At 41.6% G+C, this 19,907-nt stretch overlaps 1 protein-coding gene across 8 annotated transcripts in view; it reads right to left on the bottom strand.

Annotated features, from left to right (window-relative positions):
* The window catches only part of DENND2B (DENN domain containing 2B), a 160,805-nt gene that overhangs the window by 12,327 nt on the left and 128,571 nt on the right, over positions 1-19,907 (bottom strand). For all 8 annotated transcript variants that reach the window (XM_084521613.1, XM_084521611.1, XM_084521616.1 and 5 more), the window contains 3 exons: positions 15,680-15,757; positions 12,440-12,580; positions 9,430-9,578 (listed from right to left, as the gene is read on the bottom strand). In XM_084521613.1, the coding sequence (XP_084377739.1) occupies positions 9,430-9,578; positions 12,440-12,580; positions 15,680-15,757 (368 nt within the window). The remainder of the gene's footprint in view (positions 1-9,429; positions 9,579-12,439; positions 12,581-15,679; positions 15,758-19,907) is intronic.

Genomic DNA, 19,907 nt, shown 5'->3' with positions numbered 1-19,907 from the left:
TGCAGCCAGGGCACCTCTCATCTCCCTGGTACGGCCCCGTGCTCATGGGAAACACTGCTCACAGGCAGCTTCTGATTTGGACTCTGCCAGATACAGGCATCCCTGCCCTCCACCTCTCCTGGGGCACAAGAGAAAAGCCGTCTCTCCTCTGTCTAAGACAGCATAAAGAGCACTGCAGTAAACTCAGCTGTTTACAGCAGCCAGAATTTATTACCATTTTTTGTCCAGTCGCAGCTCCTATTAGAAAGGACTGTACAGAGAGGCTGGCAGTCTCTGCAAGTTCAGCCGTTATACCCGTGCTTGAATGAAAGGCAATAATTACGGAAATCATTGCCATTTTATAATGTTTACTTCCTTTTCCGGCTTAATTTCAGATTAAATCTACACTGTGATGTAATGTTTCTCTGCTGAGGATCTACTTAAAACCAAACTAAAAATAAAGGCTTGGCTGCCATGAAAAGAAAAAAAAAAAAAAAAAAAGGAGAGAGAGAGAATATTCCTTAGTAATTGCTACACTTATTTGCCTCTTGCCTCTATATTCACCATAATTCTGTCCAACCCCAACTCAGCAGCCAGGTTTGAACATTTTATATCTAATCACTACCCATACTTCAACAAATACTGCTACAGTTGTTGCATGCAACAGCATAAAGAACTCTCTAAAAATAGGAAATGAGAGATCTCCCCTCTCTGTTGAATACAGAAGAACTGTAACACGTACTACCCAGTATCAGCAGCGAGCTAACAACTCAGCCCAAGAAGCAGGCCAAAATCCTTCACTTATCAGAGGAGTGTAACAAAGGAAAAATGTTATCCAGGAGCTGAGCATTTCCCAGGATGAGACTGATTCAGCAAAACAGCAGCACTGCTAGTGCACTGTGCCCATCGGCCTCAAGGACGCTTCCTTGCTTGCCAAGCCAGGCTTCTTGCATGTGGCGGCAGCAGCCAGACGCAGAAGTTGGAGTCTAACTGTGCATTTACCACATGTGAAAGAAAGGCAGATTCAGGTCACAGTGGCTCCCCTAATTTGAGTGCTGACGTGTTTTCTGCAAGCCAGCTTTGTGATATCTCACTGAGTGCAAACAAGGCCAGAGTGATAACGCTGGCAGGGAGAGGGGACACAAACCAAGTAGGAAATGCATATTTTCTACATCACATCAGCCAATTATCAGTTATCCTCCTTCACAGAATTCTTTTAACTATGCTTACAACTCAGAGAGTGTAGCTACTTAACTCTCATGCCCCTCATATGGCATTTTCTTCCCCATGAAAACGAGCCAAACCCGAACCTTGTTTTGCTAGATGAGTCACACTTCAGCGTTATCTGGTGTGATGCAGACTGAGAAAAGATGAGCCTGTAAAATTCTCATAGAGGAATCATAATATGGCCTCACCTGTCTGGCTAAAGAGCAGTGCTGTGTCCTTATCAGTGGGATGCCAGCGGTACAGGTAATTCTGGGACAGATTCCAAGGAGTTGCGGAGAGCTCAAACACTGAGTCCTCCATGCTACTGAGGATGCCAGGGAGGCAATTTTTATTATAAACACAGTGGTCACAAACCACTTTTTGGACTTGTTTTCTCTGGCTTTATCTTGTGGAGACAGAACTTGCCACACTGCTGTGTCAACGGGTACAATTCATGCCAGAAATTCATCTGAAGGTTTGTGTCATCCTCTGTAGGTGTTGTCCATTCCTGGTCCCTCCTCACCGTATTTTATAGAAAAATAAGTGGACAACATCTTCATCCATAAACTATTCTCTGACCACATCTCCTTTGATGTAAGTTTGTAACACCCTCCCCTATCATGTGTTATCCTGTCCTACTATTGTAGTTGCACCAGCAGCCTCACGTTGCAAGTACATGAGGCAATGTGGCACAGAAAGAGCGAGGGTCCGTGCTACTGCTTGCCTGTCCTTTCATTGCTCACCCATGAAAGTTTGTTCATAAGCACATACACAGAAAAACCTTTTTTTTTTTTTTCTTATGGCAAATATCCCATCTAATCAGAACAGAGAATATCACAGAACTTCAGGTGTTCAAAATACATTCTAAGAACATTATTATTCAAATTTTAGTATTTCCTAAGATGACAACAAATTGAACAAAGACCGTGTCTGTGATGCTCATGGCAGCCCATGGTACAGAGTAGAGCTCCTGTGCCCAACTGTGATTTATTGTCAACAGCATAAGGAATAAGCAGGTACATTACAGTGCCGTAGAGCAGCCAGGAGGTGATGGGAGGAACAGCCAAGGAAGATGTCTCCTAGCTAAACAGATTTGTTAATCTGCCACTGGATTTGTTAATCAGTTAAATTAATTTAGATTTCCAATGTTTTATAATTACATTCCTCATTAGAGGATGCTATCCAAGAACAAACAAGTACAGGATTGGTTTGGACTATACAGGAAACTTTCTTTCTGTTTTTCAGAAACAGATTTTTGGCAAGAAATCATTCATCGGAACACTGACCACTTACTTGCCCAAGCTCTGTCAGGTGGTTAAAAGAACAACCAACATTTCAAAGGAGAAAGTTATCCTTCGTGCCCATAGAGTTACCTAGACCCTTCCTGCAGGACAGTTTCTTAGCATAAGGCCATAATGAAAGTGTTCAGGCCCAGGTGCTCCAGAGGAGTGTCAGCTACTGCTTGTGCTTTACACCAGGACCCTTCATTCCCACCAGTCATTGTTAACATTCATGCTGTTGGTTTCAGATTCACAGGCAATCACTTCACTATGAACAACATGACAGCTGTAAAGCAGGATGGAGAATTTTTCTAGATAGTGACAAAGGAGGAGAAGAACAATCCCAACACCCTAATCCTTCTTATTCAAAAACCATAAACAAAGAATCTGTCTAAATCCCCTTACTGGGAGCTAAAGGACAAGTTGGGAAACTGTTGCAACTTATTGACATACAGTTATTACACCAATAAACAATCCAGAAGAGAATTTTATGCCATTATCTTTCGTGGGGAAGTGGAAGAGGGAAAGAATTTTGTTGCACAAACCAGAAGTGAGAAAATGATGATATTTTCCCACAGTAGAGCTTTAGCCAAAGCCTAAGGTGACCTGAGTAAATATTACTGGAAAGATGGAAAAGGCAGGAGGAAAGGAGGAAAAGGAAAATTATACGAGCTTATTATACCCTTCCGGTGATATGGCATATTAAAAAACACCAGCAAAGCTTATTGCAAATTAAAAATGTCATTATTACATTGCTTTTCTATGGGACTGTGTAATCTTAAACAAAACAGGGACTTAGAAAGTTCATTTTCTTTCTCAGGCTGTCTCTTCTACCTGACAGATTTCCTGAGAAAATTCATTGAAATATTGTCAATGTACAGTTTCCCTGCTGGCATCAGTCATCACAGTATCTCAATGCTAGATTGGTACCACTCCAAATGGTACAATTTATAAGTTTGTCTTGAGAAGGCAGAATAAAGTGCAAAATTTCTCTCTCAAAATCTGAAGAGACGCCTCTGCTGGTTACCTTAAGCTACCAATTTCACATCACGTTGAACACTTTCAATTCTCGCATTCAGATGGTAAGATGAGGCACTTAGCATCTTGCAGGTCTGGGCTGCATGCAAACATCTTGCTCAAGGAAGATTACAGCTTTATTTGATAGGAAGGAAGACAGAAGACCTGCAAGCTATTACACATTTCAGCAGGTATGGTAGATTAAATCTCTAAACATCTTCGGTGCACAGATGATGATGGGGAAAGAAAGTTTTCCTTGAGACAAAGAGCTGAACTTTTGGCTCAATAAAGGGCTGTGCAAGCTGTGACCAAGAGAGGACTGCAGCCTCTCCTCAGAAGTGCTATAGATCAGTTAAAGACTGAACACTGTAAAGTATACCTCAAAAATTGCTTTCTGGCATGCATTTGCTGTCAAATCGACCTCGCAGTTTTTTGTGGAGGTTTTTGTGACAGGGGAAAGTAAAGGAAATATTTATTCCTGGCCAGAGATCACTACCTGTGTACCGAGCACACTCCCTCTCCATCCCAACATTTTTACCTTTCAAGCTGCAGGTTGGCAGATCTTAGGAGTTTTATGATGTGGCAGACTCGTGGTGAGGAGCAGGAAGCAGGTGAGCCTGGCCAGGCTTCATTACCAACTACTATGATTAGTTTGTGAGAATTATACCCTAATTTTATTAATAAATAATAATAAAGGAAGTAGGGGATTAGAGTCTACCGTATTAATCTGCACAACATTGTAGCTAGCGTTGCTTTTCCACCTGACCTTGCTACAGGGCTGAAAAATAATAGTTTACTCTTACTACCAAAATGTTGCCACTTACCTCCTGTTTGAATTTGTACGTGCTAACTTGAGCTAAAAGATCATACTCTGATTTTCTCTGCTGGATGAAAAGAATCCCTAATATTGTTTTTCTAGGTAGGTACATAGAGACTGGGACCAGCCTTGTAACTGCTAAGCGTGCTGCTTTCTAGCATAACTTCGTAGTTTCCAAAACAATAGATTCAAATACGAGGACAAGTGTCAATGCTCCCTGAACACCTCGAGCACAGCAAGGACAGCCCTAAGCTGTCTCTGTCCATGAGATTAGGAAAATGCCACCGTTTGTTCTGAATGCCTTTGCACTTTTATACAAGTACACTCTGCTCCCTTTTAGCTCCTCAAAGTTAACAAAGACATGCCTGCGGGATGACTTCCCACAAATATTTACATATTTATGCTTCTGTCTTGTATTAGTCAGTGTTTCTGTCTGGAGCCTATAACCTTTGGTCAGGTCTGGGATCTGCCTGAACTTTCTACAGTTGTGCTGGAATAGATTTCTCCTCCCAAATACTTTGGGAAAGGGCAGGGTGGTTTTTATCCTTAACAGCTGTTAAGTCATCCCACCTCCGGGGTGCCTCTTGACTTTATGGGGTAAGCAGTGCAGAGAAGGGTAGCTCAGGGCCGTAGCCCACCAGGTGACAGGCAGCTGGTCTGCATTGCGCCAGGTCAACCCACATAGGCCAGGGCATGTGAGCGGGCCGAGGGGCAGAGAATCAGGAAGGAAAAGGCTCTCCTGGGGAAGACAAAGTCATCTGTGGTCATCCCTAAGGGAGGAAAACTGTCCTAGCATGAGAGCTCTCCGCTGAGAGGGCATTCTGGCTTGGGGAAGCTCTGCAAAATGAGTAACTCCTACTGCGGCTGGGCTGGCACCACCACCTCCTGGGTGAAGGAGGGCACGGCCCAGGGCAGGAACAAACACAAACGGGGAAGGGGACTTCCTGAACTGGCACTGCCAGAGAAAATGCACGGCACACCTTAGCCTTGGGGTACATCTCTGAGTTCACTTACATGATTTGGAAGCATAAAACCCATTCCTGTCAGCAGAGATTTTCTCTGAGGCCCATGCTCCTGCATCACCAAGAAGTAGCTGAAGTATCTCATTAAAACAAACAAACAAAAACAGACAATGAGAAGTTACTTTGTCTTTTACAAGAGCAGGGGCTCAACAGACACCTTTTGTCTCTAAGGCTTTCCACTGAAAAAATACTCTTGGATTTCAGTCCACAGCAAAAGACAAGCCCCATCCAAATGCTCTCACTGACTCTGGCTGGCTTTGGATTGGACCCACATGCGAAACATAAGCAAAATATGCTCAGAGTCCTTCACCATATAGCAGATTACAGCAACAGCACTTTTTATTCATAAAAAAATGGGATTATAACAAAGTGACACTGAGATGCCCAAGTCCTTCCTTTCCCCCTCTCCACACATTTAGGGGAAAAGTCAATGAGCCTGTTCTCACAGGCGTGATTCAATACCCTGCCCCTCAGCAAACATGCTTGCAAAGTCATCTCCTCAGCACAAAACTGAAACAAGCAAAGAAATATTTTTCCTCCAGTGTTTGTAACCTATTTATTTTCTGTTGCTACCTCTGTGCCTGCAGTCACACCAATGTCCCCCGAGCCCAGGAACCCCCTGATTTTGCATCTGCTGCCTTGCTTTGTAAACCCCAAAGGACTGCACTAGAGCAGGTCTTCCTTTGCAGCTGGCAGAGTTGTGGGATTTTTCATAGCTGGGTTGATCAGGCAGAATACCAGGAACATAAATAAGGGCTCCCAGATGGGACAAGGATTGGAATAGGGATGGGACATACCATCTCAGCTGTGCTTTCAGCTGATATATGTTTGAAGAACTGGACCTTTAAGTGTCCTTTTTCTGACTTATTATTCCTCCAGATTTCTCTGTTTTTATCTTTATTTATCGTTTATTATTGTTTATTTATTATGTTGTTTTCTTGACTATTCATGGAAAGCAGAATACTGAAAGGTCACTGGCAGATTCAAATGGATTTTTGAAGGTGAGCAAATAGCTGCAGGGATTTATTCACTCAATTTCAAGCAGAAAAAAAAAATGTAAGCAACCTATTGGAAAACCAAAAACAAAACAGACAAAACCAAAAACAAACAAACAAACAAAACTACAACTAACTGCACGCATGCGTAACCAACCAAGGCTACCTCACAGGCTTGTCATTCCAAACCTTACTATTGCTTCCTTATTGCTGGTAGCATCACATTGTGTATTGAAAGATGGCAATGTCTTTGGAGCAAATTTTCACACTCTGGGCAATATAAGACCCATAAATAACAATTTATTGAATAAATCTCACTTCACTAGGTGTGACTTTCTGAAACTTGTATAATGTGTGAAATCATTTATTGCTTGGAGACTTGTTAAACAGGCAGCCACAAAAACCCATTGCATCTCATTGTTTGAAGCCTAAACCTCATCATTTATTTCTAAGCTATTTTTTGGGTACATGCAGAAATCAAACCCTTGTAAAATCTTTTTAATTTCCTGCTCTGGTACTTTGGGCCCACAGACCGGACCTGTAAGATATTTCACTTTTTTTTTTTTTTTTTTTTTTCCACATTACTGGTAAACTCCTTCAGTTTCAGCCATGATGCCCATAAACAAAATTCATGTCAGACAAGCCAAAGGTTCCAAGACAGACAGTTATTAGCTCAAAGCCAGAGTGTTTCATTTTAGACTTCATCCCCATTTAAATCATGAAACCCTCTGCAAGTATTGAATTTAAATCCACTTCTTACTGTCGCTTTCTTGGGGCCTTTGTCAAAGGACTCATTATTAGTTTCTCTTTTACAGTACCTCCTAGATCCCCGTGCTGTATCAAGTATAACTATGCACGCACGCAGAGCAAGAAACATTCTCTGTCCTGGAGCATTTAGGATCCCAGACAGACCAAACAAAAGATAAGAAAGAAAAAAAAGAAAAAGAGGAGCTACATTTCCGGCATGCATCACACAGCGGGTCAGCGGGTTCAGAAGGAGAACTCGGGATTCCCAAGTCTTTATCCAGGGCCTTATCTACCACGTCAGATTATGTCATATTCTTTTTAGAGGAAACAAAACAACCTATATAATAAAGGCTGCATGTAGGTATAATAAAATAGATAATAAAGTACATGCATATAAACCTTTTTGTAAGACGGCTTCTGTCCCTTCTGACAGGAGCAGCCAGAAGACCTCATTAGCCTCAGCATCATCAACATGACTGTTTTAAAAGCCAAGCTGCTACAAGTCTCTCAAAGTAGGTTTAATTGTTTCGTTTCTCTGAACAGTGCCCAGAAGCATTACATGATATTGATGAGGCCAGCCTTCCCAGAGGAGCACTCCTGAGAATGACTGCTTTCTGTCCCCTCACAGCTGAGGCTGGCTCTTGCAGCAAGCCACCCTACAGCACCATGCCCACCATCAAGATCAAGGTTCACAGTACTCTGCCAAACCGCAACACTGAAAGAAGCAACTGGGAACTCTGAAGCAGTGCAATGGTTGGCAGCAGCACAGTATAGCCTTCATTTCCTCTGTACCATTTCAGTGAGTTTCCACTCAAATCATTGTGCCGTTTGAAGGAACACAGAACTGTGTCATTCTGACTTAGAGTCAGACCTGTGGGTGCCACTAATTCTGCTACATGAACAGTAAAATAGGAACAGGTAAGATGATGTAATTAAGCATGCAGTAGAAAAACAGTCAGAAGGAGCACATGAACAGTATTTTCAAAAGCCACCTGCCCCAATATTCATGGTGTGACTCACATATCTTGTAAGGTACTGCAGAAACCCTGGACTAGCTGCACAATCCTCACCAGGAGTTTTTCTGAAATTAAGTTATCCCAAATGGTCATTCAAACTAAGGGTTACTGACAGGGGACGGGATGAAATAAAATGTTCCTGTTGTTCTAGACTACAAAAAAGACTGCTAAGGAAATAACTTTATAACCTGAGAAGGGTCTGCAGCTTTAAGAAATTCTCCCCTAAAGGTTGTAAAGCTTTTACTATGCAAAGTATTTTTGCTATTATATACACTGGCGGCCACTAAGTGCAGCTATTATTTCTGGCGGTCATTCAGAGAAGGTCAGGACTGATAAAGTGTTTAAGAGAGTTTGTTTGGGTAGATCCATCTGTGTTTTTAACCACCCATACTGTCTTTCGTGTCCTTTTAAAAGATGCTGGATATTTCTGAATCTAATAAATTATAGTCTTTACTTTGATTTGCTATCTTTCATTATTTGCCATGCTGTAGAGCAAAGAATGTCTTCTTTGCAATGCCCACACTTACATATATAGATTACACAAGCATCTAAAATGATTCTTTGCTGCAGGAAGGGGTGCAGCCTACATGGAGCTCCCATTTTCTTGGTAAAGGCCACATGGAGTCAAGAGCTGTCCCTCTCCCCCTTCACACCTTGGGGTCAAGTACATGCCTCAGAAGGGCCAAGGACGGAGGGGTGGGGAGTTGCAATCACAGGGCAGAGAAATAAGAGGTACGTTGAGAGGGTGTAGCAAGGAGCGCAACAAAGAGTTTCAGAAAGTAAATGTTTTCAGGTTCTGTGAGCACCAGGAAACATAGCCTAACCAGCTGGGAAGGACCGTGTTAGCATTCTTAACAGTCACAGTGCATGAGTTTGGTAGTGCAGGATTTCAAAGCTAGCCCCATTACAAACTCTCTGTACTGCATGGAGCAAACCCAACAAACTCTCAGCACCCTGATGGGTGGCTGTATGGCCAAAGGTGAAGCACCTCAGTGACGATCTCTGCTACTGTTCATGAGTACTTTGTTCCAAAACAGAAATGAAATATTGTTAGGACTATATTACTTCAAAATGTTGTGCAAACATTTGTTGACTATGAAGCAGATAAGTACTGGTATCACGATTTTACAGACAGGGAGCTGAAACAGAACAAGCAGCTCATAGCTTGTGACAGGTAGAGAACGTGTTCCCCATTTGATGTAAATAACTTCCACTGACTTGAAAATTTTTTAAATCCTGCAGTTAGAGAATCTTCACATCTGACAGTCATTCTAGACATTTCTTTAAGCTTTTTGTTCAAGAGATAGCAGTGCCCTAACAGCATGAGGTTCAGGTTCCTTTGTCACTTACCTGAGCTTGTCTGCTACAAAAATCACACGCCGCTCCAACAGGAGAGAAGCAAAGATCCTGATGATCTGACGAACACTGAGGCACTTGAAAAGACATTCAAAGTCCACGTGCTCCAGACGAGAGTCCATTGGCCGCCGCAGCTCAATGACCTGAACACATTTAACAAACATCAGTCAGTGTCACTAGCCAGGGCTGGCAGCACCAGAGGCACCCGGCATCCTGGCCCAGGCTTGTCTATTGAGTGGGCACGGAGAACAGTGCCCATCCTTTGGAAACAGAGGCTGGTGGCACAGAACTCCAGAGAAATGCTGTATTTCACAACTCACTATCAAGTAATTTTCTTCCCAGAATCCAGTTGTGTGCACTAAATCTGCTATCGTTTGCTGGGGATGCATAACTCTGCCTTCTAAACATCCTGTCAGAGATGTAAAGCTTGGCTGAGTCAACAGTAGGAAGCAAGCAGCAAACTGGAAACACTGGAACTGGAAGCTTGCAGGGTTAAAACAGCCATAAAGACAAGGTAAATTTGGTATCAACAGAGCTAGCAGTTCAAATTCACATCTAGATGGAAGTCAAGGACTGAACTTAAGTGTAGTGCAAAATTTAATAACGTTTTACTTCATTTTCACTCCTTTATGACACATAAGTCACTAGCTAGTGTTTATAGCCTTTTTTTGTCACAAACATATGTACATATATATATATATATATACTTAACTGGGGAGTCAGGACAAGGTCTTAGATGGTGACTTGTGACATCCCTTTAAAGTCTAATTTTCATACTTCATCCATGACCTCGGGCCCTCTCCTTCCTTTTCTCAAATGCCTTTTGCTTGATTCGATTATTATATCTTCCTTTATTATATCTCTGCAATTGACATGCTCAGATGTGGAGCTTGAAGACAGAGGACAGAAAAAAGAAGACAGAAAAATAACATGAAGAAGAGAATAAGAGAAGAAGAAAAATACGAAGTGCAAGACAGCAAATGATGAACTACGGAGGAATTTGAGGAAACAGAAGGGAAAGGGGAAAAGCTGGCCAACTTAAAGCTGTGCTGAAATCTCTGTAGACATATTAGCAGGAACATATATACATCTCCTTCCCACATGTCCAAAAATCACTGTCACTTTACTGCTTTAAACCACTTCTGTGTTTTCCTGCACATGACACCACATTCCACTAGCACAGAGTATTGCTTGAGTAGCAATAAACTTGAGTAGCCCTTACAAAATTCCTCACAAACACACTGTTTTAAGGATATGATCAGCAGCAAGACCACAGGACACTGAAACTAAACCAGTTCATACCTATTAAGTTGCAAAACTGTTAGTGAACTAATGACATAGGACTCTAAAAAGTCATTCTTAGAACAGTATTTGTGTACTGTTAATTGATTTTTTAAAGAAATACATAAACATTAGAGTGACAGTATTACATACCCATCGGTGTGCTGCTGCCCCAGACAACAGCAAGAATCAAACCGTGGAATGGTGACGTACCATTGATACCTCTTAGGGAAATGTTGCCTGCTTACCCTTTCTCACATTCAATAAAGGTGTCCACTTCAATTCCTTAGCATTGGCTTTGGAAGCTCAGATCATATTTACGTGCCAAATCATGAGGAGTTAGTTTTGCTGCAAAACTTCCAACACTAAAATCTTGCTGGGAGTAGGATGCAATGCAAGTTACGGCAGCTCTTACAAATGCCATGGATGTTTTCTGTTGCTTGGCGAAGCCTTCTCCTTCAGTCTGCTCTTTACAAAGAAACATACTGTCTACTTCCCAATTAATCATCATATTTGTTTAGGCCAGAGGAGCCACAATGGAAGGACAAGATTCTGTTCCTAATTAAACCAATGTATTCTATTTAAATAGCAAGTTTGTACTAGCATAACAGAGAGCAAAGCTCAGCCAGAAAAAAGAGTTGTTTGTTTGTTTGGAATCATCTCAATATTTTTCTCTGGGAGAGTTCAAATGCTTGAGCTGAGGATAGAGAAACTGCAGATCCATGGTTCCCAGATACATTCACATCAAAAAAGCACTGTCAGATCTTACCACTGTTACACCAATCAGCCTTTCAATTTCCCTTTGCTTCTCCAGGAGAAAATGCATGTGACTTAAAAATTCCCTGCAAGTCACTGTTACACGGCACCCTTTACATTTCATCCCAAGTGACTTCCCAGGTCCACTCCACTGGCATTACACTTGGAGAAAATATGGTTCAATGTAAAAATAGAAATAGTGCTGTAGAACTAACCCTAGGGGTTGTAAAATAACCCTAAAAGGTTTATTTTTTCCCAGCTTTCACTAAGTGGGCCAAATTCTATTCTTATCTCCAGTAATATAATTGCTCTATACAGTTGCCCATCTTCATGGAGCTGCTGCATCCTAACATCAGGACATGCAGAGTTCAGAATTTGTCATGCCAAATGGCTAGTAAGCCTCAAGCTACAAAAAACTAAAACTTTAAGTTACCAACACCGTCATTTCTAGTAAGGCCTATGTTTTCTAATGGTAGGTTTCTAGCTACTTGAGTCAGTAAAAAAATGAAATTATTACATGTGTGCATACACACAGAAACTTTAAATGGCCTGCTTTTCCAAATATAGAATATTGATTTGAGGCCGAGGTAAAAGGAATTTATTTCCAAGAAGATTCATTTCCAAACTTACACATATGCTAGCTTGTTATCACTGTGATAAAGCCCAAGAATGCTGTAGTTCTGTTAGATGCACTAGGCCAGGCATACTAGAACTTTTTTTTTTTACACACGACTTATTAAAAAATACAAATAACAAATACATAACTATAAATTGGTTTATAATCATCAGCTGGAATAAACTTTAATGTATTAACACTGGTGCAGCTCCTGCACTTCTCTTTTTAAGGAATACCATCCCACGTGACTTGCAGTATTCTGTGCCTCTCCTCCTGTTTTAATTTTGCTGTTTGTTATTCGAGTGATGGGAGGAAAGGCTTTGGTTCTTAATGTTTGCTGTTGCTTTTTACCTCATTTCCAGCTCCAGGTAGAAAGGTTTTGACTTTGATTGTCTTTCCAGGTGCAGGAAAAGGAGATTCCATCAGACTCCTCATAAATGGATAAACCAAGGCAGCAGAAATGCCCCTTCTCCTTTCAACCTCATCCAGGATCTAATCCATTGGTAAGACATAAGAGAGAAAAGAGACAGAACATGTCAGCACCACATACATTTTTAAAACAACTTCTGACCCATATGTGCCTAAACACATGGCAGATCTAAGTTTAATTCTAATTTCCATACATTTCTTTGCTATCATTAAACTTGATCCTACTATAATGATCCATCCTCTAGTTACAAAATTTTGTGAATGCAGTTGAAAAGAGAGACAAGGAACAAATAACAAACCTGGAAAGCTGAAAGAAGACATGGCAAAGATGGATCGATGTTGTTGGGATTTGGCCCAAACAACAGGGTCAGCTGAAGAACAGAAAGATCAAGACAAACCCCATGATCACAGGCCAGGTGAGCGTAAAATTGCAGTTGTAAACCTGATATTTGCATTAAGGAAGGCATCTTTTCCATTGCAACTTATTGGGCAGGAAAAAGCCAGACCAGCAAGAAAAGCAGACCTGCCACACTATGATGCCAGCAGGGCTCCACCAGGAGAGCCTTGGAATAGGCCTGGCCGTGGTGACAGTCACTTTGCAGTCTGTGCCAAGCTGAAGACAGCTGTGAGCAGCCTCATGAAGCAGCGTGCCCAGCTGTTTACACTGGGTGCCTGCACGAAGGTCATTTGCTGTTTGACATGACGCAGAGCAGGCAATCTAGTTTTGAAAGAAGCAGATGGAACTTCTTACAGATAGAGAGGACTATTATTTTCTTCTCTCTTTGGTGACACAGGCCCACATAAATTAGATCACAGCTAAGTTTTCCCACATTAGACAGACCGTATAGATGATAAACCTAAAGAAGATGAGAAAGCAAGCTTCAAAGCAGTTAGTGGTTTGACCTGAAAGAGTGATCTTTTAACCACCACTCAAGAGCAAAAGGCCATACAAGCATTAGTGGGTCTAAGCCATGCATTTTCCCTTGTTTCTCTTGGAAATGCTTTTTCACTGAAACAGAACATTAAAACATACTTAAGTGCAAGTTGGTGACTTCCAGAGGTAGCTGATGACATGAAATGCCAGCACTAGTGCATAGTTTCTCCTCCTTCTTTGCAGCATACTAAAGGCCTAACTCTAAAGCAAAGTTGCAGACAAAAATGTTTCATCCAAAACCTTCCCAAACGCACTGTTTGGAGCATGTGTTTAAGACCCATGCTAAATCCAGTCCGAATCTGGAGTCAGCGCTGGGCACTGCCAAACAACCTGCTCTCACCCTGGCACCTACCTGTACCTCCTGGAGGTGACCAGCCCTTTGCAGGACAGAATGGCTGTGTCTGGACTGCAGTGGGGATTAGGTCTTTTTGTGGCCCAGCCCCTCCCTGAACCCATAAATTGAAAAAGAGTGTAGGTGTATTACAAACTCATTCATGGCTTCATATGTAATTCAGCGGGAGCCTTCCTTCCCGTACAAAGATCAAGACTTTGAGGGCAATTTCATCAGGGTCTGCTTGCCAGGATGCCTGGGATCAGCCCCTGATGAAACCAGTGAAATTACACTCACCAGTCAGCCTCTGGTTCACTTTGACTGGATGATCAGACACTTTTTTTCAGATTACAGATTTAACTGGGAAAGCAGATTACTTGCAGTTTTGGCTTGACCTTTCCTGTCTGCTGCAGACTTTACACCCCAACTGCAGAGATATTTGGTTGTAAGCAGGATACTTAAATTTTCATTTTTCATACCCTCTGCTTTTTTACCCTCTCCTAAAGTTTCCTTTGAAAATCAGTGCCCTACCAAAATTAGACAAAAAAAACATAAAACCAAAGAGCCTCACAACCTCTCTGCATAGTTTCCAAGATTGTTATTTTTGTGAGCTGTGCTATCAACCCAGAACAATGCATTCCATTTCGCTCACAGATATCTGTGTTTAGATACATATTATGTCTAAGGGTCACTGTTATAAACCCCTGGTTTCAGAGCTTTATGAAAGAAGTCAGAAGCAGAACTAATTAACTATTTCAACCCAATTGTTTTTCTTCACACAAGATTTGTGTTAAACTAAGTTTTATCTGGAAAGGCTTGAAACCAGCTTTGATGAAAGATAACATTCTGTATGATTACTAGATCATATGAACATTATAAATGCCATGATTTTTATTAACTTCAATGGTTTACATGTTTGTTTCAACTTTATTCATTTACAAATGTACAAGCAAAATTTGTGTTTAAGTTCTGTGAGGCTTCTTGTAACTGAAGTGAAAATCTCTGGCAAATTAAAACATTTCTGTGAATACTGTATAGAAATTTGAAAAGGGGGAAGCAACCATTTGACATTAGTCACATCATTATTCTCCACAGATCACCAGTAAATCCTTTATGGTTCTCTGAGGTGCTCACTGGATTTTGCAGGACTCTGTCAGAGGACCAGAGGCCCTAAACTGGCAGCCAGAGAGACATTTGAAATGTTAATCAATTGACAATTGTTTTAATAGGTTAATAACCTTTTGTCTTACAAAAGAATAATGCTTGTGGCTTTGAAGCTGACTGGCAGTTAAGTGTTTCTATGGTTATTCAATCCCTATTTAGCTGCAATGCCTTGTTTATTGTCTCAAAACTCTTGAGTCAGAAATTTATTACCTAGGTAAATCACATATGCATATGATGCAACTTTGGATTCATTGATGTAGAAGCCAATTAAAAGATTATCCACACTTCCTTAGCCTCTTAGGATGAAAAATTAAAATAAAATAAAATAAAGTCATGTCTATGTTGTAAAGCATATAGACTTCACGGATCAAATTATCTTTTTTCTTAACCTCATTATTCCACAGGGTACTGGAGTAAAAGTGGTACTGGCCCATCATCCAAACTGTGGGTGCCAAGAATTACAGCTTAGCAGAGAATGGCTTCAGAAAACAATGGAAAATGCTCTAGTCATCCAGATCATACAGACACCCAGATGTTTTTTGAATCAAGTTCTGCCTCAGTCACAGAAGTAATAAGGCATTCTTTGGTGAACCCAATAATAGGGATGGAATATCCAAAACAGCAACCATAAAATACAGTTATCTCCCATCAAAGGAAGAAATTCTTGTCTGGTTCATTGATTTGACTATTTCACAGTAAACATTCAAAACAATATTGAAAAAAATCCTCTCACCTTGGAAAATAGGTCAAAGCACCCCAGCCGGCTGATGACACAATAAACTTCAGGTAGGCGTGGCCCTTTTCCACTTGGCTGATAACAGTAAAAAGGAGATTGAAATTACATATTAATTTGGAGCCATACGGAAATACACTTATCTCTCTATTTACACAATTGATCACAATGTGACATCTTTTACTATCCATTTCTCCATCAAAATAGCTACTTTTGGAGAAGCATCATATTTCTTCCATAACACAGGAGGCTAAAAAGCATAAATATTGCTTACCTACTTTGGAAATCACAGCACATTGGAGCTGTATTCCAACATCGCGCTGACTTGCAGCCATGAAAGCACATTTAACTATGAGTGCAGCTCATGCCTACGCTATCGCTGTCCTCTACTCCTGCTGTGGCATGAGAAGTGAGGCCACCCTGGGGCCATGTGCTGGGAGATGAGAATTATAATGCTAGAAGTTATTGTGGCTTTAGTTCCCAACACACTCTGTGGTGTTCAGAGAGAGCTTAACTTACAGAAAGCAAGCTCACAGACCTAAACAAAGGCAAGTTGCATGAGCTAAATCATTAACTTGTTCAGATTCATGCAAGATAAATATAAAACCCATAAATAACTTAAACCGTGGCAAGTATAAATCAACGATGCATATCTCCTCCCTTCTAAAAGCTATCAAAATGGTTCTCTATAACCATCCTATTGAAGATATTTCCTAGAGAAGCAAATGGTTTAACTGGCATGACTGAAGTGTATTCTCTCAGCATACTGGAGCTGCAACCCTGCCTATGCTGCGGCAGACAAAGGCCCAGCAACACTATGTGTGAAAGCAGGGTACAACCACTTGCTGAATTTTGCTGATTTACAAGAAAAGAGGTACAATTAGCTCAATACCAAGCACTTTAGAAACCCATCCTCACTGGCAAAGTTCTCGGAGCAGAGAGCTGGGCTGCCTGTGTCCTGCATATGTACAATGAGCACAGATGGCTGACACATCCATGCACAGCAGCTTCCCACCTTATTATTAATTAACACTGTGATAAAGGATCTCGGAGTCACCATTTCCATCTGCTTCTGCCCACTTGTATATTTAGCCAAAGTGGCTGATCATCTCCTATGGATCCGCATAAAAAGCCAGTATATTTTTGTCTCATCCCTAGAGTCTGCTGATACAGTGATTAACTTTCCCCCACTGTGTTTGGCGTTTACACGCCACGCACATGGCAATCAAGAGAAACTGAGGGTAGCTGTGCTTTTTGAATTGGAATACTGCAATCTAGGCTTGGACAGTCAGCAGGTGCCTAGCCTGTTACAATAGAGACCACGAAAAAATACCAGGGCTAAGTGAATACAGATGAGTCTATTTCTGGATCCAAACCTGCTCACCACACGTCATGTCTCTGAAAAAGCAGAACCCTTTTTTGTCCATATTAGGTATAAAACCCTTTCCAAAGGCACTGAGTGATTATATCAAGCATGTGGGATTTTGGTTAAAATCATTGTGTCAAATCTGCAGGAATGCCGAAGCCATGCCAGGAGTCTTGGATAGCTCCCAACCAAGAGCTGTCTCACTGAGTGCCAGTAAAAACATCACATTCCTGGGTCATCTATGAGACCAGAAACAATAACTGCTCAGTGCTTACTCAAAGATTCTGCTTTATGAAATAGCATTGTTTTCAAATGTTTTAAAAGCTCCATGTCTCAGAGCTGGGACTCTTCTTCCTCCCACTCATCATATAGGACATCCTTTTCTGCTGTTTCAGAGACTTTTCCTTGCAAACAGCACAGCTTCCCGAGTGCATATGTATCAACTGTAAGAGACAGCAAGTAAAAGCCTCAGGCAGAGCTATTCTGAGAAGCAGGATTTCTCAAATCTCTAACTCTGGCAACTCTTCACATAGCCTCCCCCCTCAGCCATTAGTTTACACCGCAAAGACAGATCTAAAACACCTGTTCATTGTGCTGTAGATTGTTTCTTTCCCAGAAAAAAAAAATAAATAAAATAATAGTTGTATCAGGTAAAGCACTAATCTTAACTTTGCTGTCCACACACCTCCTTTCTCTGCCTGGACTCACTTCCCTTCGCTAGCAGAGACTTAGTAGAGGCTGCATCCAGCAACCATGCTGATTTAACCTCTCCCCTTCTCAGAAGAGAGTGCTTCCAGCTTGCAGGCTGTGCTCTGCAAGGTAGCTACAGCCTTGCAGTCACGTCCTCCACTGCTCACTCTTCCGTGCAATCAGTCGGCCCAGTTCAGGAAAGATGCGTGCTAAAGGAGCGCAAGCTGAAAGGCATCAGACTGACTCTGCCTTCATATACTGCCTTCCCCCTAAAAGAAGAGGGATGGAGGGAATGGTGTTTTGGTTTTGATTTGGTTTTGATTTGTTTTCAGGGAGCCCAGGATATTTTAAGCCTTAGCCCATCACAAATGAAAACACTGATGAGTTTTGTTGATAAAAGGAGACAGATTCCCAAGAGCATGAACATAAACTGACAAGAACTTGGCTATGAGATGGAAGAGCTGAGATTTGCATCAGGGCTGATCCACAAGTGGCCCATACCAGTCTTGTTACAGTGAGTTTAATCTGAAGTTTGCTGAAAAAAGCCCCCTCCAGAACCTGCTTTTTCCTCTGCCTTTGGTAGGAGAAACAGAAGACCTTTTTTCCCTACAAACACGCCTGTCACTTTTCTCTTTCAAAGCACACCTCTATGCCCAGGTGCTTGAAATCCAGGGGAGACCTTTAGAGATGTTGCTATTCTCAGTAAAATGGGATAGTAGCAAGATCTAATATCTCTAGTATATCGGTCAATTTCCTTTTATATGAAAGCGCATACTTCTCATATCCAGTGACCAGGAAAGATGTTAACACGATTGCCTTGGAGGTAGCAAAATGTAACTGGAAAAAAATCCATGCTATCTATGAAAGTGCAGATTGTTTGCAGTGGTACAATAGGTCACATTCCATGAAACAAGATAATATAAATACATTTTAAAGGGATACTGCACAGGATTTGTTATACAAACAGAACATAATTGTCATTGTATCCCTTGAGGTATTTTGGCAGGGTTTTAGACCCTGCTCCCAGAAGAGTCTGGAAGAATCTGGAATCCAAAGGTGAAAGAGGGAAAGTGGAGCTGTTTGTTCATATCACAACATGCCGAAGAAGAACAAGGCTGACAAAAAGTTCAGTAACAAACAATTGTTTTGTAAACAAAGGCATCAGGACACCGAACTCTGCAAAGAGACAGTAATAGTAAGCTGGACCTCACAGGGTTGGACAGATTGGTCCATCTGACCATGGAGCCTATTGCCAATGACTGCCAAGTGCTCTAGAAGGTGTGAGAAACCTCTAGCTGAACATTATGAGTGCTCCTCTCCAGGGAAGATTCTCTACGGAGTTCTCCTTGCAGCAGTTGGCTTACCTTGAAGCAGAGTGGCTTATAATGAATTCAGGATTTTCATACAGTTCTGTATTGTGCAGTATGGCCCCATCTTTCTCCTATGTAATGTTTGCTGAAAACTTCTTATAGTTCCCAAATTATGGTTAGTGTATTTGACAGAAGTTGTGGGTTGGGAATCAGACTGCTCAGAGGAGATACTGTGTACTCCTGGGCATTAGAGCCACCCTGACTGCACCTTTCAGAAGTTGCTCAGGGAACTGCACAGATAAACACAAAAATATGCTTTAAAGCCCAAGCCTCTGGCATATAAACGGTATCTGCAGAATTCACCTGCTCCTTGTTGCCTGGGGAAATTCTGTATTTGCAGAGAGAAAAAAAGAAAGTATGAACATGGCTTTAAATACAAGTATCTCACTGAGGTACACCTCCATGAGACTGTTCCACCCGTGCACTGACATTTGCAGGGGACAAGAAATCGCTTCTCTGTGAGCGCAACTGAGCACTGTGGGGAAGGCATTTGAGGTAACAACTCCAGCTCCTCTGTTTCTCCCAGCAAGGCAGAGAGATTCTGTGGGATTCAAATAACAGCAGATCTCTGCTTCTTTTGCCATTTCCTCACACAGAGAAGTGCTGAGATGTTTCTCTGCAGCTTCAAAAAACTTCTTTCTTGCTATGTCCCAGGCTGTGCCAGTTTTGGTCTCAGAGGGCAGGATTTGCCCCAGAAAGAGAACAGTTAGTATTACTCTTCTTTCCTCTGCTGGGTAGGCTGTACCAGTGAGATGAGACATATCAGCTTCTGCATATCAGGTTTTGGAACAAGATGAAACAT

This window comes from Aythya ferina, assembly GCF_964211825.1.
Source record: "Aythya ferina genome assembly, chromosome: 5".
Lineage (NCBI taxonomy): Eukaryota > Metazoa > Chordata > Aves > Anseriformes > Anatidae > Aythya > Aythya ferina.
The sequence above is the reverse complement of the archived record's forward strand: the minus strand, read 5'-3'. Positions and strand labels throughout refer to the sequence as shown.